General features: G+C 34.6%; 2 protein-coding genes across 5 annotated transcripts in view; both read right to left on the reverse strand.

Annotated features, from left to right (window-relative positions):
* LOC115696440 (tropinone reductase homolog At5g06060-like) overlaps positions 1 to 27103 on the reverse strand; it is a 37061-nt gene extending 9958 nt beyond the window's left edge. Inside the window, exons 1-4 of the mRNA XM_030623341.2 lie at positions 26925 to 27103; positions 26470 to 26677; positions 23042 to 23258; positions 12741 to 12853 (exon numbers count right to left, since the gene is read on the reverse strand). Of these exons, the coding sequence (XP_030479201.1) occupies positions 12741 to 12853; positions 23042 to 23258; positions 26470 to 26677; positions 26925 to 27034 (648 nt within the window). The 5' untranslated portion in view covers positions 27035 to 27103. The remainder of the gene's footprint in view (positions 1 to 12740; positions 12854 to 23041; positions 23259 to 26469; positions 26678 to 26924) is intronic.
* On the reverse strand, positions 16857 to 21545 carry LOC133029319 (uncharacterized). Of its 4 annotated transcripts, XR_009683463.1 has the most exons (12): positions 21213 to 21544; positions 21054 to 21100; positions 20008 to 20291; positions 19703 to 19921; positions 19532 to 19624; positions 19338 to 19448; positions 19135 to 19247; positions 18526 to 19057; positions 17676 to 17864; positions 17473 to 17574; positions 17219 to 17393; positions 16857 to 17119 (listed from the first exon to the last, which is right to left on the reverse strand). XR_009683463.1 is itself a non-coding variant. In XM_061101838.1 (11 exons), the coding sequence occupies exons 4-10, from the start codon at positions 20287 to 20289 to the stop codon at positions 17981 to 17983; spliced, it is 1623 nt and encodes a 540-aa protein (XP_060957821.1). In that variant the 5' UTR covers positions 20290 to 20291; positions 20629 to 20689; positions 21054 to 21100; positions 21213 to 21545; the 3' UTR covers positions 17725 to 17864; positions 17945 to 17980. The 4 variants fall into 4 exon arrangements, 3 of the variants coding, with proteins under 3 accessions (XP_060957821.1, XP_060957822.1, XP_060957823.1); XM_061101838.1 differs by lacking the exons at positions 16857 to 17119; positions 17219 to 17393; positions 17473 to 17574 and adding exons at positions 17945 to 18253; positions 20629 to 20689 and having other exon boundaries at positions 17725 to 17864; positions 21213 to 21545; XM_061101839.1 differs by lacking the exons at positions 16857 to 17119; positions 17219 to 17393; positions 17473 to 17574 and adding an exon at positions 17945 to 18253 and having other exon boundaries at positions 17725 to 17864; positions 21213 to 21545.
* Positions 27104 to 27744: the final 641 nt, after the last annotated feature.

Here is a 27744-nt window from a genome sequence, read left to right on the forward strand (position 1 = left end):
AAACAATTCAAACGAAGGTAATGCTTTTGTCTTTGAATCATGTGTTTTAGAGAACGACAAATCCATCTGGATTGTTGATTCTGGGTCTACTAACCATGTATGTTCTTCATCTAGCAGCTTGCTTGAAACCACGGGAAAATCTACTTCCAGGAGAGTTACAAAATTAAAGTTGGCAATGGCGAATTAGTATCGGTCAAAGCTAGAGGAAAAGCCCGCATCAAGTTTCAACAAAGATTTTTAATTTTAGAAAATGTTTTATTTATTCCAAACTTTAGTAGAAACTTGATTAGTGTCTCATGTTTGCAAACACAATCTTATATATTGAATTTTTCGAGTACAAATTGTTCAATTTCTCGTAATGGATTTCAAATATGTGTTGCTATAATGGAACAAGGGCTTTATGTTTTAAGACCGAGTACTCAAATCTCACTAAATAGTGAACTTTTCAATGTAGCTAGACCTAGAAACCTAAAAAGAAAAGAGATTGATAATGATGATCAAACTTATCTATGGCAGTTACGTTTAGGTCATATAGGCTTTGATAGACTCAATAGGCTCACCAAAGACGGTCCATTGAAAAATGTCGTCCTAGGTGAACCGCCGCATGCGAGTCCTGCCTAGAAGGAAAAATGACTAAACGTTCTTTCTCTGCAAAGGGAGAGCGTGCCAAAATCCCTCTAGGGTTAGTGCATTCCGATGTCTGCGGACCTTTGAATGTCAAAGCCCGAGGTGGTTATGAGTATTTTGTCACTTTCATTGACGATTTCTCTAGATATAGTTTTCTTTACCTAATGCAAAAGAAATCTGAAACGTTTGAAAAGTTTCAAGAATTTCATGCTTTGGCCCAAAACCAATTAGGTAAATCATTAAAGATCTTGCGAACTGATAGGGGTGGAGAATATATGGATATGCAGTTCAAAGATCATTTAATTGAACTTGGAATTGAATCCCAATACACCGCCCTGCCTACTCCACAACAAAATGGAGTTGCGTAAAGAAGAAATCGCACTCTTTTGGAAATGGTTAGGTCTATGCTGAGTTATTCAACTCTGTCTACGTCCTTCTGGGGATATGCTATACAGATGGCAAATGACATTTTAAATGTTGTTCCATCTAAAGCAGTCCCTAAGACACCCGTCGAACTTTGGAATGGTCGAACACCTAGTCTGCGCCATTACGGTAATTTGGGGGTGCCCTGCTCATGTCTTAAGAAAGAAAGAAGGCAAACTTGAATCACGTACCGAAGTATGCATGTTTGTTGGAAATTCTAAAGAGACTAGGGGTGGACTATTTTATAGTCACAAGGATAATAAAGTGTTTGTTTCTACAAATGCTACTTTCCTTGAAGAGAACTATATTAAAGACTACAAACCGAAAAGTAAAGTTGTTCTAGAGGAATTGCTATCAGATATAAGTCCTTCCAATGTTCCGTCCTCTTCCACTCGTGAAGAAGACGATCCCACTCCCTGAACAAACTGAGAAATCTACTACTAAAGTTTCTGTTTCAGAGACAACCATACCTCGTCGTAGTGGGAGAGTTTCAACAAAACCTGCTCGTTATGGCTTGGATGGTGAAATCAATATGGTCGTAGGTGACGGTATTGATGACGATCCATTAACCTATAAACAGGCAATGGCTAGTCCGCAACGGAAACGATGGTCAGCCGAATGGATTCAGAAATGGATTCCATGAAAAAGAACAAAGTCTCGGGAATATGTAGACGCACTCGACGACTATCATCCGATAGGATGCAAGTGGGTTTACAAGAAGAAAAGAGGAGCCGGAGGCGAAGTCGAAACTTTCAAAGCTAGACTTGTAGCCAAGGGTTATACCCAAAGAGAAGGCGTGGACTATGAGGAAACTTTTAGTCCCGTTGCCATGCTCAAATCCATCCGAATTCTTCTCTCCATAGCCGCCGCTTTCGATTATGAAATCCGGCAAATGGATGTCAAGACCGCCTTCCTTAATGGGGTACTTGAAGAAACCATCTATATGGAGCAACCAGAAGGTTATGTTCTTCCTGGGCAAGAAAAGAAAGTTTGCAAGTTAAACAGGTCTATCTATGGACTCAAGCAAGCTTCTCGCTCATGGAACAAGAGGTTTGATGAAATCATCAAAACCTACGGCTTTCTTCAGAATGAAGATGAACCTTGTGTTTACCAACTCAAGGAAGACCAAATAGTAGTATTCCTGGTCCTTTATGTTGATGACATTTTGATCATTGGAAACAATGTCAAGAAAATGACTCACATTAAGGAATGGCTCAACACTCAATTCGATATGAAAGATTTGGGTGAAGCAGCCTATGTTCTTGGTATTCAGATTATAAGAAACCGGAAGAACAGATCTCTTGCTCTCTCTCAAACGACCTACATAGACAAAGTCTTAGAGAGATTCTCCATGAGCAACACCAATGGGGCAAACATGCCTTCTAGATATGGTATTCGTCTATCTAAGGAACAGTCACCGACTGATCCTCAAGAGATAGAGGACATGGCGAAAATTCCCTATGCCTCTCAGCTTGGAAGTCTAATGTATGCAATGTTATGCACTAGACCTGACATCTGTTATGCTGTTGGAATCGTGAGCAGGTATCAATCTAATCCAGGACAAGAACATTGGAATGCAGTTAAGTATATTCTGAAATACTTAAAGAGTACAAGGAATCTTGTGTTAGTCTACAAGGGTGGTGCTTTAAATCCCATAGGCTACACTGATTCAGATTTCCAGGCAAGTCTTGAAGACAGGAAATCAACATCTGGGATGGTGTTTACTCTTGGGGGTGGAGCAGTGGTTTGGAGAAGTGCTAAACAAACCGCAATATCGGACTCAACTATGGAAGCTGAATACATAGCAGCAGCTGAAGCCGCAAAAGAACTTGTCCGGCTAAGAAAGTTCTTCACCAAGATAGGAGTTATTCCCGGAATGGAAAAGCCTCCGGTACTACTCGTGATAACAATGGAGCAATAGCAAACAGTAAAGAACCTCGAAGCCACAAGAGAAGCAAACACATTGAAAGGAAGTATCACATTATCAGAGAATACGTGGCAAGAGGGGACGTACTAGTTGAGAAAGTTGACACAGAGGACAACCTAGCTGATCCATTTACCAAAGTCTTGGCCGTGACAGCCTTTGAAAAGCACCGTCAGAATTTAGGATTAATTGATATGTACTAATTAGTTTTATATTAGTGCAAGTGGGAGTTTGTTAGGTTTTATGCCCTAAATAAAACTCCGTTTCAATGTAATCTATTTTATTCAACATCAATAAAGAAACAGAAGTATTTTTCATTCATTTGTGTATGTTTTGGCTCACTTTATCAATTGCTTGTCTAATTGATTTATAAATTCATCTTAAACCCTTTTCACATACTTGATCATGTTTATTGTCTTGTCATCACATTGGAAAGTAAACATGACTATGTGAATAAAGTTTCCTAGATTTATCGGACATGTGGTTTTACTGATATGATAATCTACAACAAGAGTTTACTTGTATTTGGAGAAATACTATGTTCTTTCCAGAACATTGGTTAAAGTAAAGCTCAGGTTGGATGCATGGAGTATGCATTGGAAGGGACCGATATTGAACTTTGATTTAGATTTAATTAAAGTTACCGTAAAATCTATTCAAGTCAATATCGCCAAGTTGATCCTAGATCAAATGATCTTAATCCTGTTATGATTAGGCTCAATCTTGAAAGGCTATTCGTGTTCTTTGATTTGTTAGTTAAGCCTACTTTTAGGTCAGGGTGATACGTACATTTTGGGAACACGGTAGTGCAATTGAGTGGGAGCGCTAGCATAAACATGGAATCTATAGCTTCTATCTGGCAAATAGTAAGCAAAGGATGATTTCCTTCGAGCTTGGCCAAACGAAAATAAATGGTGGAGATCTCATTTCACATAAGCTGAAATATCATTTATACGGGGTCAAGTGTTTTAAGGATAAAATGCATAGTAGGGTGTTACGGTAATTTAATCCCTTTACTGTGTAGATCATTCATATAGAGGATCATTGATCAAATTAGGATTATAACAATGGATAACTAATGATGTGTCTATATGGTGGAACATATAGAGCATTCTATATACTGAGAGTGCAATTCTAAGTTCTATGCGTGGATTCAACGAAGAATTAATAAGTTAGTGAATTTTAGTGCTAAATTCTTGATCTACTTATTGGAAGCTCAGTTATATAGACCCATGGTCCCCCCACTAGTTGAGATAATATTGTTTGTAAGACTCATGTAATTGGTTTTGATTAATCAATTATAATTCACAAATTAGACTATGTCTATTTGTGAAATTTTCACTAAGTAAGGGCGAAATTGTAAAGAAAGAGTTAACAGGGGCATATTTGTTAATTGTGATACTTTGTATGGTGCAATTAATAAATATGATAAATGACAATATTATTTAATAATTATTTATAGTTATTAAATAGTTAGAATTGGCATTTAAATGATTGAATTAGGAAATTGGCATTTTTGAGAAAATCAGATACAAAAGTGGTAAAATTGCAAAATTGCAAAAATCAAGGCCCAGTCCACCTAGCCTAGGGCCGGCCACTTATGTTATCTTTTTTAAATGATTTTTTCATTATTTTAATGCCATATAATTCAAATCAAACCCTAGAAGGAATGCTATAAATAGATAGTGAAGGCTTCAGGAAAATCACACTTTCTGAATCAGAAAAACCTGAGCCTCCACTCTCTTCTCTAGCCGCCACTCTCTCTCTCTTTTCTTCCTCAAAATTTCGAACCTCTCTTAGTGATTAGAGTAGTGCCCACACACATCAAGCAATACCTCAATCATAGTGAGGAAGATTGTGAAGAAAGATCAACAGCAAAGGAGATTCAGCATCAAGGATTCAGAGAAGAAGATCCAGGTTCAGATCTTGATAATACTCTGCTACAGAAAGGAATCAAGGGTTAGAGATCTGAACGGAAGGAGTCATTATAATTCCGCTGCACCCAATGTAAGGTTTCTTAAACTTTATATGTGTTTAATTTATCGTTTTAGAAAGTTCATATTTAGGATGTTAATAAACATACTTGTGAGTAGATCTAAGATCCTGGTAAAATAATATCCAACACATATATGTTTCCACGGTATGATTCCAACATGAACTTGGTACTAGGGCCTCGCTATTGGAACAAAGTACACCTCTGATGGTACTACCAGTAAAGTTGCTTTTCAACAACTACTTAAGCTATGGGACAATCCCACCAGCAAAGTTTGTTTTCTTTTAGGCATGTGTGCCCAACTTGATGTACTTAGGCCCATTTTCCCATTTTATTCATCAATATATGTTTTAAGTTATTTTTCATATAACAACGAAGCTCGCATGATTGTTATTGAACCTATTTATGAACCTAAAATACTCACTTATCTCGCTAACTTTAGTGACTTAGTCACATAATTTTAAGAGTGTATGTGTTGACACAAAAATTTGGCCAATATTCGTTCGCTTGATTGGTGAGTGGAAAAATAATTTTAGTAATAAATGGAGAGAAACAAATAATTTATAGTAGTTCACTCCTCATGTTGCGGCGGTAATGGACATACATCTACTTTCAATTTTTATTGCTAAAGAGAATTATAAGAAACTAGCCAAGGCAAAAGCTCTAATTTTTAGAGAGAGAGTGTCGAGAGAGATTCTCTAACCTTATGGGGACTTAGAAGAATGTGAAAAAATGAGCTAGAAGAGCTCTCCTTTTATAGGGAAGGGGGTCCTATTAAAATATTAATAAAATAATAAAAAATGTGAAAATTAACTTTTGACTAATCTTGGCCATTGATGATTATCTAATGGTGAAATATTGACTCTTGATAACATCGACAATTTTTGTAGTTTGAATCTCGTTCATTGGATTATTTTTGGAGAATCTGTCAAAAAATTGCATTGTATTGGGGCAAAATTTGAACTTGAAATATTTAGAATTGCAATATGAGTGTGAGACATGACTTGAATGAGATTTGAAAGAGATTTAAAATGCATGTTGAATTGCATCAATCGTACAAATATTGAGGGAGTTATGGTTGTTTAACTGAAGGATATTTAGCACCCAGCTCCAAGGTTAACATCCAACACCCAAGTTGACATCTTGCCGTTAATCAAGATGTTGAGTAAGTGGAAAAATGTCATGGACTTAGTTTTTTTTTTTTTTGATACTTAAGTGATTTGTTAACATCACTTAATCATTCTCTTCACTTTGGTGAAGTTGTTTACCAGTTCTCAGAGACATGGCTTTTTGGTAAAATCGGGGATACTCAAAACTTCCCAATTGTGCCAATATTCCACCTTGTTAAAGGGTGAAATACCAAAGTATGAATTTTTCCTATCACAAGTATTAGCTCTCGTCTTATACAAAAAAAATAGTTGGATGGTCAAGACAAATTTAGATTCTAATAAGTAGAACCCAATCCACAAGGCTATCTATCAGCCTAGGCGCTGGGTGCTTCTCGAGTGACTTCTCGAGGCTCATTTTGGTACTTCTACGACATTTGAGATTGAAAGCAAGGTCTCCTACCTCATTTCTGATAATAATAAGAAGAATGCTGATAGTAGAATTTGTGTTTAAAGAGCGAAAACATGCAAACCAAGTTACACATCAACCTAGGCGCGGGGCCTAATGCCCATGTCAACTTGGGGGCTAGTGCCCTATTTTGGCTCCCCGAGAACACTTGTATATTTGTTATCTCTAAAAATAAAAAAGATGCCCAGAAATTTTTTTGGGAAGAATGGCTAGAAATTGCCCAGGTTGACAAAATGTAAGTGTTAACCTAGGCACTGGGTCTAGCTTTTTGCCAGTAGATGGTTCTGTTTGATTCCCGAAAAACACTTGTATCTTTCTTATTTGTGAAAATGGAGAATATACCCAGAAGATTTCTTAGAAAAATTGATTGGAAATGGACGAGGTTGACAAAATGTCAATATGGGCTCTAGGCCCATCACCTAGGTTAACTTGGGCAATAGATTCTACACTACTACAAATATCAGAATTCACGACGGTCCTAAAAACGATTTTTTTTGGGGACCGTCGCTAAAAAAACTAAGTAACTATTTAAAACCGTCGGGAAAAATTTAGTATTCCCGACGGTTTAAAATCGTAGTAAACAAAATAGGCAACATTTTTTTAATAAAATGCGATTTTTTAATGGACCCTTATAGGCGACGGTTTAAAACCGTCGCAAATACTATGGGCGACTGTTTAAAACCGTCGCCTATAGTATAGGCGACAGTTTAAGGGTCCATTAAAAAATCATCACCTACTTCTTGCCACATTTCCCACGTGCCCACCTACTTTTTTTCTATTTCCCACATGCCCACCTATTTCTTCTCTATTTCCCACACCCTAAAACGAAAATCTTAACTCTCAAAAACCCTACCCACGCCTCCGCACCATCGCCCTCTTCTCTCGCCGTCTTCCTCCCTCTCTCGATCTCCCTTTCTTCTGGTCTCTCTCGTCCATCGATCTCCACCCATTTCTCCTCCCGTCGGTCTCACTCTATTCTTCGTCGCATAAGTCGCGCCACCACCACCTCCCGTCGGTGTCCCTCTCATCTTCGTCTCATACGTCGGACCACCACCACCTCTTGTCCGTCTCTTTCTCTCTCTCCGAGCTCGGTATAAATACATTTATTTATTTATATACTTTTTTATTTATTTTGTTATTGTATACAAAATTAATTAGTTGTTTTATTTTAATTTAGGTAAAATTATGAAGCTAATGGAGGAAAAAATACGGGGAAAATATAGATTTTTCTGCCATTAATGACAGAAAATATATATTTTTCTGCCATTAATGACAGAAAAATGTGTATTTTTTTATTTTTTTGTTTATATTCCCGACGGTTGAAAACCGTCGCCTATAACTGGATATAGGCGACGGTTTATAACCGTGCCTTATACTATGGGCGATGGTTTAAACTGTGGCCTCTATAGGCGACGGTTTTAAAGCGTCGCCTATAGTATAGGGCACGGTTATAAACCGTCGCCTATATCCAGTTATAGGCGACGGTTTTAAACCGTCTAGAAACCCACATTGGCGACGGTTTTGAGCCGTCGCCTATTATGCCCGTTTTACGACAGCCGTATAGGCGATAGTTATAGAAACCGACGAGAATACTTTAAACGACTATTTAAAAACGTCTGGAAAACCCATTTTTGTAGTAGTGCTAGTTCGGACTCCCATATGACTCTGTTTGTTTACCAAAAGCAGCCAAATATTTTATTATTGGCAAAAACAGAGAATATTCCATGAAGACTTCTTCTAATTTGTTTCTATAAATTGTCTAGGTTGATAAAGTGTCAACCTGGGCACTGGGCATTATACCTAGGTTAACCTTGTCGTTAGGTCCCCATTTTGGCCTCCAAGTCGATTTGTTTCTTTCATAAAAAGCATTATATTCTTCATTTTTGATGGAAAAAAATAAAATGCTCAGGATACTTCTTCAATATTGTGATTGGAAGCACTGTAGGTTAACAATATGTCAACCTGAGCACTAGGTGCATTAGGCCCCCGAGGCGCATGGTGCCACAGGTGCTCAATAAGGAAAGTGCTCCAATTCTAATTTTGATGCCTTAAATATGTTTGTGACAGGTCTTATTCATGTCAAAGTACAAAGTTTCAGCCATTTTCACTAAGACAGACCCAAAAATAAAAACCCTTGTTGGGATGTCAAACCTGGGCGCTGGGTGAAACCCTAGGCACCTCGATTGACTTCCAGGGTGTTTTTTCATATCATTTTAGTTTTCAGACCTTGGACATGATTCTTCTTGACTTCTTGATTTAGAATACTTAAAGATTGTGAGTTTGAAACAACTTAGCGAGTTTTGAAAACCCATTTCGGAGTTCCTAGGGTCAACCTCGGTGTAGGGCTAGGGGCGTCTCCCATGTCAACTGTTATGACTCAGGACTACTCAAATCTGGGATGCTTTCTTTCTTTCCACATGTCAAACATTGATATCCATGTCACCAGGGTCAGTTTCTTGGTAATCATTATGAAATCATAGTGGCAAACTTAAGGGATGATGTCAGTTCCTACATGAAAACCCTAGTTATTTAGCAAGTGACCAAAAGGCAAACCTTTTTAGTCACTTAGGGGGTAAACACACTCTACATGGACTAATAAGGATAAAATTTTACACTCACTTAAATGGATTTTAAAAATGTTAAAATTTTTGAGTTTTAAAGTGCTTGTGCATTGCTCAATGTCTTGAGCGACATGTATGGAATACATCATTAACTATAAAATAAATAAATAAATGTTTACGCATAGGGTGGTACATGCCAGACAAGTTAACACATAATAGAATATAGTAATAGAATCGCATAGCTCCATACAAAGAAAAAGAATGCCATAGCATGAAGGGTGTCCCAAAAAGGATAAGGTCCCAAGAATCAAAGCTGCTTGGATAGCCATAAGTCTTTACACCCATGAAAATAATTCTATATATGTTCCACGAGAAAATTAATCTTCCAAGAGAAAAATACAAAGCCTACCCGATTCAACACCTAGCGTCCAATGTTAATAACCCGGTCAGGTGTAAGTCCAGCCTACCGCTCCAATGGAACTATTCATGATAGGTCTTTATCGGGATCAACATTAGTGGAAGTAGGATCATGGTCATCCATATCTTTTTCAGAACATGGCCCATTGTCAAATTCTTTTGCCTTTGATACATTAGAAGCTTGCCAAGCTACTTGCAGATCATGAACACTGTTGATGCATGCCATTTTCTCAGTACGAGCTTATTAACTCTAAAAATTAAAAAGTTTAATTTTTTAGATTAGTAAACGATTAGTCTTGAGAAATGAAAGAAACTGACTTTAAGAATCAGCCAAGGAATGACTAGGTCAACGCATGTATCCTGGGGCCACTCAACTAAACCATAGCTTGAGAGGCACTAGGTTGAGTAGGGTAGATGGTCACTCGCCCAAGCATGGCTTGAAGTCACTCGGCCATGACCATTCAAGAGGCCACTCGACTATGCATGGCTTGAAGTCACTCCTCCATGTGAGCATCAAGGTCACTCACCCATGTTAAGACCAAGGTCACTCGGCCATGCTTCTCACAATGTCACTCAACCACGCTTTTCAAAAATTTTACTTCGCCATACATTAGAGAAGTAACTTGGTCATGCTTCTCACAATGTCACTCTCTGCCATGCTTCTTACAATGTCATTAGGCCATGCTTTAGAGAAGCAACTCGGCCATGTTTCTCACAATGTCACTCGGTCATGCATTAGAGAAATTCACTCGGTCATGCTCGTCATGGAGTCACTAGGCTATTATTCTCGAGAGTTGCTCGACATCAACACTTGTCATGACCTCCTACAACAGCATAGATATTCTTAGTGAATTTTCCTAAGTGTTGAATAACAAGGAGACAAGAGTACAATCACAAGGACAAGGCGTGCATGAAAGGTGTGTACAACTATGTCTTCTGCATGCTCTAATGGCAATGAGGTACAAGTAGTGGAGACACCACACCTGCAAGGCCTGACAAACCCGACTAAGGGTGCATGATAGCCTCTACTCTTGCAACCCAGGACCACCTGACACCAAACAAAGGTACAAGGTGCAAGACCACCACCTGCAACCTGTAGCTTGCAGGCCATGGATGTCACCATGTCCCTTGGGATCACTAGTGTACCCTAGGCAATTATAGCCTATGAATACCCCTTTCTCAGATGTAGAAAGGGATTAGAAAATCATTGTAACACTTGACCTAGAGAAATATAAACTTATATATTTCTCCATAGCTATTTTGCACATTTCTTAGGTATTGCATCCAAGTTTCGATTTTGCGACGATAATTTGGTTAATGAGGTTTAACTGTCAATAGTTTGTCGCCATCTGTGGGAGCAACAAGCTCAAGTCACATTGTTTCCTCACTTACCATTGCTGCGAGACTCCAAGACACTCCAGCCATCTTCAAGGCATCGAGATGATGGAGTAACTGCATCCATCACACATGTTGGTCGGCTCAAGTTGAGTACCTTCCACTGTAACCTTTAATGTTTTGAGCAGATCTCTCTACTCATAACTGTGATTGACGTGATTCTAGTGACGTTGGAAAAATCTTTCAATAATATATCAAATTTAGGCAGCACAGGCCAAGTACCCCCTAGGGTTTGGCATAGGTCGGGTACCCCTAGGGGCTAGCTCAAAGTGAGTAATTTGTGTAGTTTAGACCGTTTTCACCACAAAAGCATCACACCCAATTATTGATATGAACATGGTACTTAGGCTGAGTACTATGGGTTGTAATCTAAGTCTCAGGAGTAAAGAATTTGAAGAATTGGTAACTAAGTTAGCTTGATGTGTACCCAATCTGAATGGAATTTCTAACCACTTAATAATGATGTACTTAGTCATAATTGAGTAGTATTGAGCCATTTCTTTAAAGCCAGGCCATTCTTTGCCTAGTGAGGTACTCGTCCATGGTGGAGTGGTGTTGGGCCATGCACCCAAGGGTTATTTGTTCTGGCCCTAACAAGTGTGGGTACAAAGTTTTACCAAAGTACATACTACATCCTCTATCTACAAACACCATCCAAAAACACTTTTTAGAGAATTTTATGAGAATAAAAAATAAAAAAATAATGTTTCTCATGACCATAGCGTTCTTGGTGTTCTTCATAAATGTAAGAACACCCAAAGTCACAATATCAAAATTGGGGTATTACTAGTCCAAATTTCATGAAATCAAAACAAAAATTGGGTTACCCAAAGCCTATACTACACATCACAAGCATCAAACAACAAGATTTTGTCAAAAGTCAACATTTTACTTACCCACTATGAAGATTACAACCGAAGAACACAAGAAATACAACCAAGAGGCTCACATGCACACCACAACTTTGAATTTTCTTCTCTAATTTTTATTTTCACAAGGGAACTAATTATCTTCCTTGTAATCATTTATTTTTCCTTGCAATTTATTTTTTATTGTATATTGGAAATTATTATTGGGGTTATGCTGTAAAATTATGTAAAAAGAAACTTTATTTTTTTTCTTAAGTTTGAGATGTATTGTAGTAGTAGAGGCATGGGGTTCTCGGTATAAGGCCCACTAAGCCATCAAAACGGAGCTAAAGCACACAACTCTAACAGGATAAGTTCATAGCGTATTGTCATACTACTATAATGGGGGCCATTTTCACAAAGATGACTTGGTGTGTATGAAGACACGTGGCATGAGATTACAATAGAATAAACCCACAAAGAAGACGTAAGGTCACCTTATACAAGGGTATAAACCCTATGGACTTAGGTTGTACCATTAGCATGAAAGACCCTCGAAGACGGACTAAGCCACGATCACCTTATAGAGAGTTGGCCTAGGTCGAGTATCCTTAGGGTTCAGCTTAGGTCGAGTAGCCCCTAAGGTCGACCCAGACCAGAGTTTCCCTAACAAAGTGGGTGTTAGCCCCTATCCTCGTCTAACGTTGGAACCATAATTCATCTCGACTTAGACATGGATGAAGATTTATTTGTCCAGTATCTCAAGGTTCGTCCCGAGTATTCAACACTAATTCCTGTTCATGACTCAATCTCCATAAAACTACAAGTATTGAACTAACACATGAACAGGGGCATGGAGTCCCAAGTTATTTATATTTATGAATTCTTAATTGTTATTTTAATTAAAGAATATTTCTTAATGAACAAAATAAAAATTCTAAAAACAAATTTATTGAAAAAATGAGTAGAATACATACGAAAAAACTCCCCAACATGTCTGTTCTAGTGAATCCTGGAGCAACAGTGTTTACACGAATGTTGTCCTTTGCCCATTCACATGCTAAGTTTCTTGTTACCTGATTCATTGCTCCTATATATTGTTAACATAAATAACAAATTAAGGTGAGTATAATAATAATAATAATAATAATAATAATAATAATAATAATAATAATAATAATAAGATAATTCAAACATTAAAGCAATTTAATTACTCATCAAAATTGATCATCGCCTAAGTAAGTTAACATTCGTTAAGATTTAAGATAATTGTTCATACTTTATTATAAAAAAATTTACTTTACAAAATCTATTGGGTTTAAAGAGCTTTTTATTGAATTAGTGAATGAAATTACATGATATTAGAATTTTATGTATTTATGTATTTATGATAGAATTTTATGGATTTTATATGTATCATCTATTGATGATATTTATTAAGAATTTAGTAGGTTTTGCTTACTTTTAGGAATTTAAAGATGAAGTAGTTAGGTTTAGAATTTAAAAAATTTGGCTTAAGTGTTAACATATATATTATTGGGAGATTCATTTATGTTGAGAAGTTATTTATGATGTTATGCATTCAATGTAGAGTCCAAATTGTTATTGGAGCATTGGTCTGTGCTTTAGTAGCCAATCGATCGAACTTCGACAATTAGTCGCGACCATTGGGTGGTAGAAGTTTTAGCTATTATTCGTTTAGTTTGAATTTTGACACTGAGAATTAGAGATATTTTCTTAAAGTTCCTTGGGTTTTGTTAAGATATTTAATGTATGTTGTTTGGCCTTATAGTAACATTCATTGAGAATTTATGGCTAGTTTTTCAACTGAGTTTGAAACTAAACCTATTGTTATAGGTAGGGTTTCGTAAGGCTACTTAAAAGGAATCGTAGGACATTGTTGTGGATTGTTGGGACCTAATATAAGAAAGAGTTGACATATGCACACAAATCCTATACTTGACATAATTCTATTTTGTTGATGTTGAGAAATTGCCAATATAGTATGTCTAATGAGGGACAGTTGTCAAAGAAATGAGTGCTAAGTAGAGACAATGGAAATCAGATTTATTGTTTTTCACTTATTCCCTGTAAGTTGGTAATAGAGGTACGTTCAGTTGAGCTTTTATTATCACGAAGCCAAATGCTTTACAAGAGTAGACTTGGAGTGTAGAGTCTAATGTTTGAGAATCATAATTTTAGAGAGAAACTCTAAGTGTAGAGAGAAAGTCTAGTGATTAGAATGAATGACTTGTAAAAATATCAAAATGAGTCCTCTATTTATAGGAAATTATGGCCGCATGTTTAAATTTAAAAGAAGAATAATTAGCAATTTTTTTTTTGTGAACTTTCAACAATACCTTATGGTGCTCCAAAAATATACGGCTTGTTAAAAATTCTCCTAAACTTTTACATTTGTAGAAATGCAGTTGTTCTGTTAGGTTGCATTATTTTATTTAAATGCAGACGTGTCTTTGTAAATTAACAAATTTTCTCCTTAAATTTTAACAACTATCACATTGTACCCCCTTCGAAATAAAAATGAGAAAAATTCTTAATCTTAAAAAATTATTTGTATCATAATAAAAAGAGTTTTGAATGATTAAGAAAATTAAAAAGTGAATTAAAATTTTTAAACTAATTAAGTAATTTAAAAAATTAATTTAAAAAAAGAGTATTTAGTTGGGATATTTAGTTTGGTCGTGTAACTAATGATCATAAATCAGACCTCTCCCACGGAAGAGCGAGCTGAATCGCCGCTTAGGGGCCCTCGCTCTCAGCTGAAAGTTCTTTAGATAAACAATTCATTTTATTTTGCAAAAATACTATATTTTAGATTTAACTATTATTTGGTACAATAAATAACCAATTTAGCTTTTAGAAATGCTACATATTTTAAATTTTATTAAAAAGAATGTCAATTTTTTTTTAAAAAATATCACACTTTAAATTTATATCAGTACTATATAATGAAAATATGTGATTTTTTAAAAGAATAATTAGATAAGTCACTATTTTTTGTAAAATATTTATATTTTTTATGTTCAAAGAATATTTTTTTTTACATTTTTACGGTTTTCCAAAAAATAACACGAAAACAACATAAAATCAACAAGAAAACAACATAAAAGTAACATGAAAATAACATCGAAATAACAACAAAAAAACAACAAAAAATAACATACATATAACAAAAAATTAACAATAAATGAACAAAATTTCAACATAGAAAGACCGTATTTTATGTAAATAAAATCAAAAAAATCGTAAAAATGTTTGAAATTCCGTGAAACCGTATTTCTGTTATTTTTTTGTTGTTTTTGTGCATTTGTAAAATTAACCCTACATTTTTTTTTAACAAAAATACGAATTATTATTTTTACGTTAATTTTACAAGAACAATATTATACATGTTGATACTAAAAAGCAGTCAACACTCGTTCGCTAAATTGGTAAGATGAAATAAGAGATGAGTAGACTAAATAGAGAGACACACAAAATTTATATAGTAGTTCCCCATGTCGCAATGGTAATGGAGTTACGTCTACTTCGAATTTTTACTTCTCACGAGAATTACAAGAGAATTGACTAAGTATGGAAGCTCTAAATTTTTAGAGAGAGAAATTGGAGAAAAATGCTCTGACCTTGTGGACACTTTTCTGAATGTGAAAAATAAGTTAGATGAACTCTCCTTTTATAAGCAAGGAGGTTCTATCAAAATAATAATTAAATATTCAAAGAAATGTCTAAAAATACAATAATATTTTTTACTATTAATAATGATCTAATGGTGAAATTGACTCCGGTGATCGGTCGTCGTCAATTCTAGAGCTTGAATCGCGTCCGTAGGACTTTTTTTCAGGTAGTTGTAGTTGAAATTCATAATTTTGTTGATGACAAAATTTGGACTTGATATCTTTAGAGCTGGGATTGAGGTATGAGACACGACTTGATAGATCATTGAAATAGTTTCAAAACAAACGTTCAATTGCATCAATCGAATCATTATTGAGTGAGTTATGATCACTATTTTACTAAAAACTGCTCTGATATCAGTACCCAGGTTGACAGCCCAGCTCTCAAGTTAACATATAACATAACTTCGACCCAGAATGTATGTTTTGATGCTAAGTGATATTTTGATATCACCTAATCCATTTTTTTATTCTAGTGAAGTTATTCATCATTTTTCAGAAATATTCACATAATTTATATACGAAATATATTGGATCATTATGATATGATACAAATCTCAAAAAAAAAAAAAAAACCATAATATTACGTGAAAACAAATGATAGTCACATTCACCCTATCTATTCTATTATATTATATACATCCAAACCTCAAACGAGAAAAATTATAATATTACATAAAACAAATGTGGATTTTAATTATGTCAAAAAAAGAGTGGATTTTAATTAAGGCGCTTAGTATACATGTTTTTTTTTTTTTTTTTTTTTTTTAATAAGTTGAGAATTTTTTTTTTATTTATTAATCAAAAATACTTTTATATTATATTTCATTAAAATATATTTACTTTTGAGTGGATTGCTCAATATACTTTTTTCTTCCCACTTAAGTCTAACACATATTTTACATTATAATAGGAACATCATCTATGAAATTAGATATATCTTAAAGAATATAAAAATAAAAGTAAAAATTAAAATAAATAAAATAAAATGAGTATACAATGGAATTTTCTTTGTTTTTTTTTTTTTAGGAATCACTACTACAAAAACCCCCTTTAGAGGCGGTTTTTAAGTCCTTTCAGCGTCGGTTTTCGCGAAATTCGCTACCGACGCTGATCAGGGCGACGCTAAAGGGTTTATATGAACCGACGCCATAGGTACCCCTATGGCGTCGGTTATTAGCTTATAACCGACGCCATAGGGGTACCTATGGCGTCGGTTATGAGCTAATAACCGACGCCATAGGGGATTTACCAACCGACGCCAAAAGCAAGCAATTTTCAGTTTTTTCAATTTTTTTTTTATTTAATTATATAATTTTAATTATATATTTAATAATTTTATATATTATTTTATTTAATATAAATTACATATTTATTTTTTAAAATGCGAATCAAATATTATTTAAATTTGGGTAAAAGACATAATTTAATTTCATAAAAATAATTAAATATTACACAAACACTAATGTAAAATTAGTTAAAAATATTAAAGTTAATAAATCCAACTACAAGTTAATCTATAAAAATTACATAATGAAGAAAAATTCTTCGACCTTTCAACCTCAATCGTCACCGTGAATCACCGCCATCAATTGCTCGATCCACTTTCGCTGTAGTGGTAACAATTCTGTTTTTGGATCGTATTGCTTCTTACCCCCAAACTGTTAAAAAAATTAAAAATTTATATTAGTTTATGTATATGTATATTATATATTTATTATTATAGAATTTATATACTATAATCAATAATTAAAACTTACAGCTTTTTGATCTTGTATGTAACGGCTGGGGTTGGCACGTGCGACGATGTCAGTGATATATTTCAAAACATAAAATCCGCATTCTTGGCTTTTAGGTTGTCTTGGACAGTTTGCTTGGTTAATTCCTTGCCACTGGCCAAGATACTCATGTGCGTTCCCTATATACATGAATGCCCTGTTTGGGAAAATTATATTAGCATTTCAATTCGTTAGTTAATTTAAAGTCGTTACATAAGAAGTCATTAAATTATTACCTTCCGATCATTTGTTTAATTACTTCGGGAATTGGGCAGCCTTTTACAGGGTTTAAATGGATAATTTTCCTTGGCGCAACCACCACTAGCATCCAATGCATCCTAGAAAATTATATTGGAATATAAGTAAGATAGTATAAAAATAATTTGAAGACATAATATAGAAATGAACAATTAGCACTAAAGAATTTAATAAAGTTTACCCGATATTCCAAGAAATAAAGAACATTTGGTGGTTGTTGTTCATTAATGATAACCAATTAGCCAATCGTCTTGCCGCATCGTCAAAAGACTAACTCTGTTCTTCATCGTTGATCCCATGCACTGTGAGAAGCTCTGGGTCGTAAAACTTGAAAATTTTTCTCAGACCGTTGATGCTCTCCCATATGTGCCTGCCAAAAAAAGTGTTAGTGTCTTATAATAATTTAACTATAATTTGATATAAGGTTAATTAGATTAAAGAAGAGTATACATCATTCCAAACAGCATTCCCTGGTTGCCGATGTAGTCACACGTAGCAACTCCGTCGCAAATCCTCTCCAGATAACGTGATCTGGGTACGCGGTGCAATGAATCCTCGGGGGACAGGAATTGTGATTATATCACGTTTATCTTTGAGCCTTAGGAATTCATGAATCATCCATTTTAGCGAATTAGGGATCAACGCCATCTTCTCTTCCGTGAACAAGTCATCTTCCCGTGCACCACGGCCTTGTGGAGAAAGCATCGGAGCTTTCCCCTTTGACGCATCACGTCTTGAGGGCGGTTGAGCGAGTGGACCCTAAACAAAACAGAACATAATCTATATATATATATATATATCAAATTAAATCCAAATTCTACCGAAATTTCGGCAGCATAACGGTTGTAATTGAATGACCCCAAAAATTTTGAACATAGCTGTATAATGACAAATAACACATATATAACAGTAGTTTTTTCATCTATCCCACCGCAGCACATATATTCGCAGAACCTACTTCACTACGGATGAATATTTAAGATATTCAAACTCCACTAATCATTAATAATTAATTTGAGTTGAGAAGTTACCTCGGTTGTTAAAATTAAGTGTTTAAGCCAAGGAAGGAACATCTGGCATACGTCCCTAACATATCTGCACTCTTCAATTGGGACTGGGATTTCAGTGTCCTCTTGCAGGATTTCCGAAACCATGATCCGGGCATGTGAATCATCGTAATCCTGGAAGTGAACTTTGATCGTACCCACATGCTCGTACAAATACCCTCGGGCCACAATATTGTCGATGTTGTCAGAGCAGAGATGTACTTGCTGATTAAGGGCCGCATGGTCATCAAAATTGTATAGGATACCTTGGTCGTTGAGGGAAATAAACTCCTCAACATAAATTTGTGGTTGTACCTCATCCTGAGGAGCGTATGGTTGTGGAACATACGCCTCACCAGCCACCTCTCCTTCTTCCTCTTGTTCGGCAGCGTTCCTCTGCTGCTTAAGGGATTGGACTTCGGCTTTTAATTTTTCAATCTCCTTCGCTTGCCGAGCCACAACATCAGACACTTCCCTTTTCTTCCTGCCGAACAGTTGAGATGCCCTGGTCAAGAACCTACAAATCATAAAAAGCAAATTAGCAACGATTTTATTTGTGTAACTAAATAAATAACATTTGAAGTAATAGCATACCCAGCAGCCCTGACACGTTCAGGATGCTCTGGTGTCCCGAGCGCCTGCGTCAGGATATCGTTTTGGCCCTGGACCTGAATTTGTCCCTGACTAAGCTTCTCTTCTAATTGAGCCTAATGCACGCATATATTCAAGCAATTAGTATATGAATTATATACACTAACTCATGAGTAGAACTCAATTAAGGATTAATATATACTTACTATCTTCTCTGCAATTTCCTTGTCGTAATTAGTGACAAGTTTTCTACTCTTGGTGCGAGATTTAATCCAAACACGGTGGCGGGGGGGATCTGCAACTTCGAGGTCCTTTTTCTACATAACGTTATAACAATGAAATGAGTACCAATTAAATTGTATAGCACATTATAGCACATTAAATTTTAAGTATTACTTACCACAACTTCCCGTACGTTCACCATTCCACTCCGACCACTTCGATGTCTGGATTGAATTTTTGAGGAACGTTCACGTTGCACCTTACTCAATTCCTACAATGACAAAAAAATACATTAGATACATGTACTTGTATTTAAGAGTTTATCTTAGTGTTAATATAATTAGCGTACCAGAAATTCAGGAGTTAGTCGACTTTCAACAAATTTGCACCAATCAGCAGCGTCGATCTCGGGGTGCTTTTCAGGGACTTGTGCCAGTCGTCCCAGATCATTCTCTTTCAACACGGGCATTATGATGTCTTTTGTCATCCTATTCTTGAAGTCTTTCATTAACTTCCCAGCTAGGATGAGACAATCATGTTTGAAGGTGTCCGGCACAATGAACCCCGTCTATTTTGAAGGAAAACAAACACGGTTAGAGTCAACATTTGGAGTAATAGAAAAACAAATCAAAATTCTAACAAATAATAGCTTACCTCAAGGTCTTTCCAAACTTTATTTTTCAGAGTCGGTTTGACTTCTTTCCAGTTTTTATAAGCCAACCCTATTGTCTGCCGACATCTGACTCCTAGAGTGGATACGAGCTTCGCATAGCTTTTTCCACAGTATTGACCTTTATCATTAACTTCGAGGGCCACTCTTTTGCCCTGATCCATTAGTTTGGATATTTCATTCATTTGCGTCGGCCCTCGTGTAGGTATTGTGGTTGGACACTCTGCCTCTGGGTCTGAATCAGATCCAGAACTCGAGTTGGCCATATCTACACCATTAACAAACAAAATTGAATATCAAGCTACTAATAACACTAAATTCTACCGAAATTTGATCCAAATTCTACCGAAATTTTGGCAAAGATAACTACCGTAATTGGACGTTCCCAAAATTTTTAAAAGTGCCTAAAGTAACAAACGAACAAATATAACAATACGTAACAAAGAAACTAACATAAACAATACAAAATTTATCCACCAATCCGACCGCAGTACATGTATTCGCAGAACCTACTTCACTACGGATGAATATTTAAGATATTCAAACTCAACTAAGCATACATTGATAATTAATTATACTAACAAAAGGTAAGCGGATGGATATACCTATTGCAAATCCGATCAACACCAAAATATGTCGATCGACTCTCAAATATTAGCACACAACCTATAACATAATGCAATATACAACCAAATTAAAATTTTAATTATTAAATTACTTACTAGTTATTAAACAAAGTAGCAAGTTACTAGTTACTAATTTCCATAATTTTTTTTAAAAATAACATATACATATATAATCAACTAAATATCACACTACCATTATTTTAAAAACTTTAACTCTAAACTAATTAAATTCCTACTACCTCTCATTCTCATTCACAACAAATATATATACAATACAAATACACAAAATACACAAATAGTATATACACAATATATATACACACAACATATATATAAACACATATTCAATAATAAAATACAAAATATATACATATATATTATATATCAAGTAAATAAATATTTACCTTATAAACGCAATCCGGCGACAAATTGCGACCAAAAATCCGGCCACCTATAGCACACACAATATAATATTAATAAAATGAAAAAATCCTAAAAAAAATTTACAAAAACGAAATAATACCAATGTACATTAATAAAATGAACAGAATTCATATTTATACCTTAATGAACGTTGAGATTGAACGATTTCTCCGCTAAAAGCGGTGGTCGGAGTTAAACCACCACCTTTTTTTAAAATAGGTTCGGGTACAGTGTAAATGGGTGAAAAAACAAAACTTTTTTAGTGTATGGGATTAGATATTGAAAATAGAAACTTTTAAGACAAAAATGAGGTGAAATGGTGAAGAAATGAGAGAGATATGTGGGTTTTTAGAGGTGGTTGGCGAGGGTTTTCGTGGGTTTCTTTCTGCTGTAAGTGGCTGGGTAGGCTAGAGAAGAAGAAGTGAGGAAGAAGAAGACGATGCAGAGGGTTATAGAGGGGAGACCCTATGCCGTCGGTTCCTAGCACAGAACCGACGACATAGGTGCACACGTGTCAATAAAGTGTGCACCTATGCCGCTTCTGCTTTGCTAGGAACCGACGGCATAGGGTCTCCCAAAAACCCTTAAAAAATCCCAATTTTCAACCGACGGGATAGGGTTTAGTAATATATATACCTACGGTTTTTACCAAAAAACCGCCTCTAAATGTCAATTTCGAATCTGGTGGGTGTAGTAGTGAATTATCCCATATACTATTTTTTTAACATTTTTTTGAAATTTACGGTTTGAGTTTAGTGGTTGCAACGCTAGTTGCAATAGGGGTTTCTATACGATTTTTTGTTGCAATTTAGGTTAAGCGCTAGGTACAATAAGAGTTTCTATGTAGAATTCCGTAAAAATACAAAAAAAAAAAAAATTGTTTGAAGTGTGTTAAGAATAATGGGGTAAGGTGAATGTGGTTCCATCTCAAAATCAATTGGCAATGGGAGGAGTAGCCCATTCCTCTTATATATTCTATTTTCTTTCCACACATTAGCAATGTGGGACTCTCTAACATCCCCCTTAAGATGGTAGCTATTTTATTTGCTCACCATCTTGGACAACTCGATCATAAGCGGCTCTTTTTTAGCTCACTATCCCTTATCACAAGTGGCTCTTTTTTATTTTTAGCTCACTATCCCCGAATCACAAGTGGCTTTTTTTGACTTTGGCTCTTGGATCAATTTTTTTTGGATTTTTGGTGGCGCTTTTTTTTTCGGCTCTACTTCGATCGGTTTATTTTTTGGGGTTGGATAGTCGCTAGAGTTTTGTTTGTTTTGCTCTGATACCATATTAAGAATCATGGGGTAAGGTGAATGGAGTTCCATCTCAAAACTAATTGGCAATGGGAGGAGTAGCCCATTCCTCTTATATATTCTATTTTCTTTCCACACATTAGCAATATGGGACTCTCTAACAAAGTGTAAAAATGAAAAATCCCTTTTTTTTTTAATAGAAAATAATAACTATTATGATAGTTTCATTACACAGTTCCATATATACAGGTCTTATGTAATTTTTTTTAAAATTAACACAAATTACTCTTCAAATAATTTGTTGTAGGATTATATATAGGAATGTATTCAACACTTTTTATTTTTTTTTCAGTAAAAGTTGTCTCAGTTCGGATCGTGCCTTACCAGAGCATCAATATTTGGTCAAATTCTCATTGTAAACAGTTTTGTATGTATGTAGTGAAATTTTATGTTCTTATATTTCTTGTCAAGCAAAAACTAATGGATTCCCAAAAGCTAATGTTAGCTGAATTGACTAAAATAAAAAATTATGTTTAATTTTAAATTAATTCAATAGGATTTAATTCTTCATATATGGTGTGGAAAAAATTTGGAAAAAAAAAAAAAAGTGATTGATACAGGTTTAAGCATGGACAAAGGAATAGAAAAAACAAAAATAGTCAACAAATATAGTATCAATTAATACTAATATATATTTATTTGTACGTGTGTACCTTTTGTTGCCCCATAGATAGCACAATCTGAAATTGCCATGGCCCCAGCGATAGAAGAAATGAAGACAATGCTTCCATTGCCAGAAGCTTTGAAAAGAGGATGACTCAATTGTGAAATATGAAAACCAGACACAAAGTTGGTTCCCAATAGGGTTGAAATATCTTCATCATTGAACTCTATGGACTTCTTTCGTATTAATACCCCAGCATTATTCACCTGAAACATGGTGTAACCATATATATAATACTGAATTCAAAGGATTACAATTATATCGCTACGACTAGTTACAACAAGTAACTGGTACCAATAACAGAAACACAACAAAAAAGTTTAACAGTTGTTATTCAAAAGTAGCTTAGTCTTAACAGTTAGCTAACACATGGAAACACTAGAATATACACACTAACATACAATATTATACTCTTTAATTTTAGCTAATATTAAACATATTTGATTTATGTTTTTTATTGTATGGATTTAATTTATGCTCTTAATTAATTATATTAAACACCCACAATCTATAAAAACAGTATAGTATGTAGAACCATATTTATGAACTTGAAATTCTCATTCTAGAACTTTCAAAGGGTACTTTGGAGTTCTAACTAATATTCTAACTTTAAATTAAACAAAAATATGGGCACTTCTCCAAAATATATATTGTTTATAATTTATTGAACTCGGTTTTAGCTAATAACATTACGTCTTTAAAGCGATCAAATTGAATGATTAAATAATAATAATAAAGTAATAAGAACACAAGAAATTTATAAGATTCAACCTTGTGATAATAGTAATAGTCATCTACTCCCTTTTTAGTTGCATTACTTAAAAAATTATTAAGATCACAACGGTCCGACCAAGTGAGTTTCTTATTAGTCTCAAGAAAACTTACAAATATTTTAACAGCATAATAACTCTTTAGAAAGTTCAAAAAATGATCCCACTCAACTGTAGGGAAAATACAGGGTGGAATGTCTCGTGAATATAAGTGAAGAATTCGGGAAACTAAATATTAAATCTCATGATTCTCTCAATGAGATAAAATCAGTACCATTAAAATAGAAATTCTAATTAAGCTATAATTGAGGAAATATTTAAAGGAAATATCTTTGGAGATCTTCAATTACTGCGTTTTTTTGCATGGAGAATGGAACTCAGATAGGTGTATGTGATTTGCTTAGAGAAGTGCAAGGCATTGAACCTGCTCAGATAATACCTGTTGAAGAACTAAACTTAATCGGTTTGGCTATGAATATTGTTCTGGATGGAACCTTAAACTAGTATACCGGGTCCATGTAAAAACATGCTTAATATATGTTACCTTGTTGAGTGCCACATCACATTGTGCGACGATTAGAATAACATTTGCCTCCCAAGTTTGCGTGGGAACTGATGGTCGCATTGTTGGTAACACGTTTTAGGGTTCACATGCCTTATTGGAGTTGATTTTTGCCCTACTTGAGACGTGTGTATCTTCTTAAATCTCTTTAAATCTCTACATTTAATTCTTATTAAAAGACCGAGAAATGGGAAAACGTCTTTTGACGGTTCCACACCCCAGACCTTTCTACATTTTGGCATTTTTTGAGGGGAAAACCTAATTTCAATCTCATACCGACACTACCCTTTTTTGGTCTATAAGAGGAATTTCCAAATTCCAAACTTTCACCAGTTCTTCACTCTTCAAAGCTTAAAAAAGGAAAAGTTGTTATTCAAGCTACGTGAGCTTCGTTCTTCGTCCAGACCTTCTACCAAGAAAAATTTATTCTCGACGCATCATTGAGTAAGTTATTTTCTTTTGAATTCTTCTTTTTTTACTTTGCTTTTGCATGCCTAGAACTACTGGAATATATGAGTATTTCGTTGTTGCTTGCTAGATTCTGAGTTTTATTTGAATTTATTTTTATAAAAAAAGAAAAGAAAAAATAAACCCAAGAATCGTGCGCCTTGACTCAAAAATATTTGGTGAGGAATTTTTGCAAGAATAATTGTCTCTTTTTCCCTGTTTATGCTCTTCAGAGATTCTGGGTTTTAAAACCCTAAGATCAGTTTTTGCACAAGTGTTTCTTTATTAAAGTGGATTTCCTCATTTTAATTTTTTTTTCCTTTTGTCTGAAGTACCTGGGATGTTCTTCTTTTGGAAGGACAATCGAAACCTGTTCGGATACTAACCTATTCTTCTTCTTTATAGATGAACCTAGTTGACTTCTGTGAGGAGCTGATTTCTGAATAGACAAACTGCTCCAACTTCTTCATAAGAATTAATTACCTAGACTTTGAGCAGACATCCTCATCTCTGAGAAATTCTTCCTATACTTCATGTTTCTCTGAGTGGTAAGTTAGCACTGATTCCCCAGAATCAAAAACATAACACCACCACTACTTTAACCAGATCGGTGGAAAAGTGTACATGTGTTTAATGTGGGAGTGGAAAAGATGTTAGAGGAAATTTCTTCCACTCTTGTGGATATACAGAGTTTGGGAAGATGTACAAGATACACTGCATGTTGTCAACTAGGACCTTTAAGCAGAAGATCTGTGCAGGCTGAAGTAGCAGTCACGGTTGCTCGTCATAGTCAAAGATTATTTTTGAGGACAAGTCAAAACTGGCCCGTACAAAAAAACTGTTTATGTTGTATCAATTAATGATCCTCATACCACCAGGTATATGGAAGCTGTTAAGCAAGCCGCAGTACCCGTGGAGCTTGAGGAGCAGGAGGAGCACACGGAGCAGGAGGAATATGAGAACCCAGAGGCTCCTGAGGGGGAACTAGAGCTTGATGTTGATGAATCAACCAGTAGTTGGTTCAATTAATTAATTATACTTTATAACAAATTTGTTAGTTATATTGTTTAAAATATCTAAACTTATTTACTTATTTTATTGTTTAATAAAATTAGTTAGATATAAAATTAGTTAGATATATTTTCTAATAAATATAAATTTCAAACAAGATTAAATTTTATATATTTAAGAAATATTATTATATGGTCACTTCAAAAAATAACTACCTTTAGTCACAACTTTTTAGTCATAATATAATTTTTTTTGTGACTAAATGTGACTTTTAGTCACAACAAAAAATTACTTGTAAGTAAAACATAGTATTTATAGTTGTCACTAGTTTAGTTTTAGTCACAACAACTATATATTGTGACTAAAAATTCATTTAATCACAAAAAATTATAATTTTTGTGACTAATATTTATTAGCTACGGACCTTTTTTTACTTTTAGTCACAAATTTTGTTGTGACTAAAAGTAATTAGATTTATTATTATTATTTAAATTATTAATTAGTTAATAACAACTCTAATACAACTCAAAACAAATACACATTATACACCTAATTTAATATTGCAATATAAAAGAAATGTATTCTTTTCTAAATATAATTATAAATCAATTAAGTCATTAAACTTACAAGAATGTTCAGCTTTCCTTGGAAAATTGATGAAACATGTTCAATAAGTTTTTCTCTTTGATCTCTTAGTGAAACATCGCACACGGAACCAGTTACCTTGAAACCCTTCTTTTTCCACTCTTCCAAACACTTCTCCAACTCATTTTCCTTGCCACAACACGTGTGAACTATGGCTCCAAATTTTGCAAGTTCCTCCACTATGGCATGCCTAGAAAAGGAATTTAAAAGGTTTTTAATTTCATTTTAAAATAAATATCCAAGTTAAAGGTAGAGTACATATACAGACAGCATTCACATTTCTCGGTGTAGTATAAAAGTTGAATAAGAACTCCAAATCCTTGATACCACATATTCACAAAAAAAAAAAAATGTGTGTGAAAAAAGAAGTTTTCTTCTTTCTTTTTATGATAATCGTACTTTGCATAACATAATAATAATTAGGATTATTTAGATACCCTATTCCTCGAGATCCACCGGTAACCAGAGCTGTTTTTCCCTCAAGACTCCACCTCATTTCATGGCTCGTATAATTCTTTGGTTCATGAGCCATATTATTATTGTTCATAATTCCGATCGACTTTACTTTGCTTATTATGCATAATGCATGTCTTATTTAATAGCTATAGTTTGAAGCACAGTAATGGCTAGTAGCGATGTGTCCTCTGAGGTGGTTGAGACGTCCACTCTATATCTTAATTTCTCTCTTGACTCTTTATGACAGTGTGCAAACGACGTTGATCTGTGGCCACTATAATACAAAACAAAATGGCATTTTTTCTGGTATAGCTTTATTTTTGTAAAAGTTCTTTTTTTTTTTTTTCATACTCTCATATAGAAAATTACAAAAAAAAGGAAAAACTTAAGTGTTTTTTTTATTTTTTTTTTCAAAAATACGGTCTCTACTCTCTACAATAATCTTCCCAAAATAGCTTTTTCAAATATTTCAGATCTAAAATCATCATGAACTCACCCAAACAATTCAAGATCTACTCAATAATCCACGTAGCTTCTCCAAACAATGTATACCACCAACAATGTAGAAGTTTTTTCCGATTACTATGAATGCCGACGAGAAAACTTTTATACCAATCACCATGAAATCTGGCAAGAAGCTTTTTTCGATAAGCCATGACAGCACGACCAACGATAGATATTTCCTTGAAAAGTTGATGAGAGAAGATCACGATTGATGCAGATTTCCATGAACGCTTAATAACTTGCCAAATTTTCTATGTTTTTCTTAGTAAAAAAATTTGATGTTGATTAGCATATGTT

Source organism: Cannabis sativa, chromosome 7 (assembly GCF_029168945.1).
Source record: "Cannabis sativa cultivar Pink pepper isolate KNU-18-1 chromosome 7, ASM2916894v1, whole genome shotgun sequence".
Lineage (NCBI taxonomy): Eukaryota > Viridiplantae > Streptophyta > Magnoliopsida > Rosales > Cannabaceae > Cannabis > Cannabis sativa.

What these genes read in the sequence shown, in the direction of transcription:
- LOC133029319 (XM_061101839.1), bottom strand. Translation starts at nt 20,289, where the DNA reads ATGGCCAACTCGAGTTCTGGATCTGATTCAGACCCAGAGGCAGAGTGT. An exon ending in GACTAACTCCTGAATTTCTG is followed by an intron (nt 19,625 to 19,702) that starts GTACGCTAATTA and finishes TTGTCATTGTAG; the next exon opens with GAATTGAGTAAGGTGCAACG. An exon ending in ACTTAATTTTAACAACCGAG is followed by an intron (nt 18,254 to 18,525) that starts GTAACTTCTCAA and finishes TGTTTTGTTTAG; the next exon opens with GGTCCACTCGCTCAACCGCC.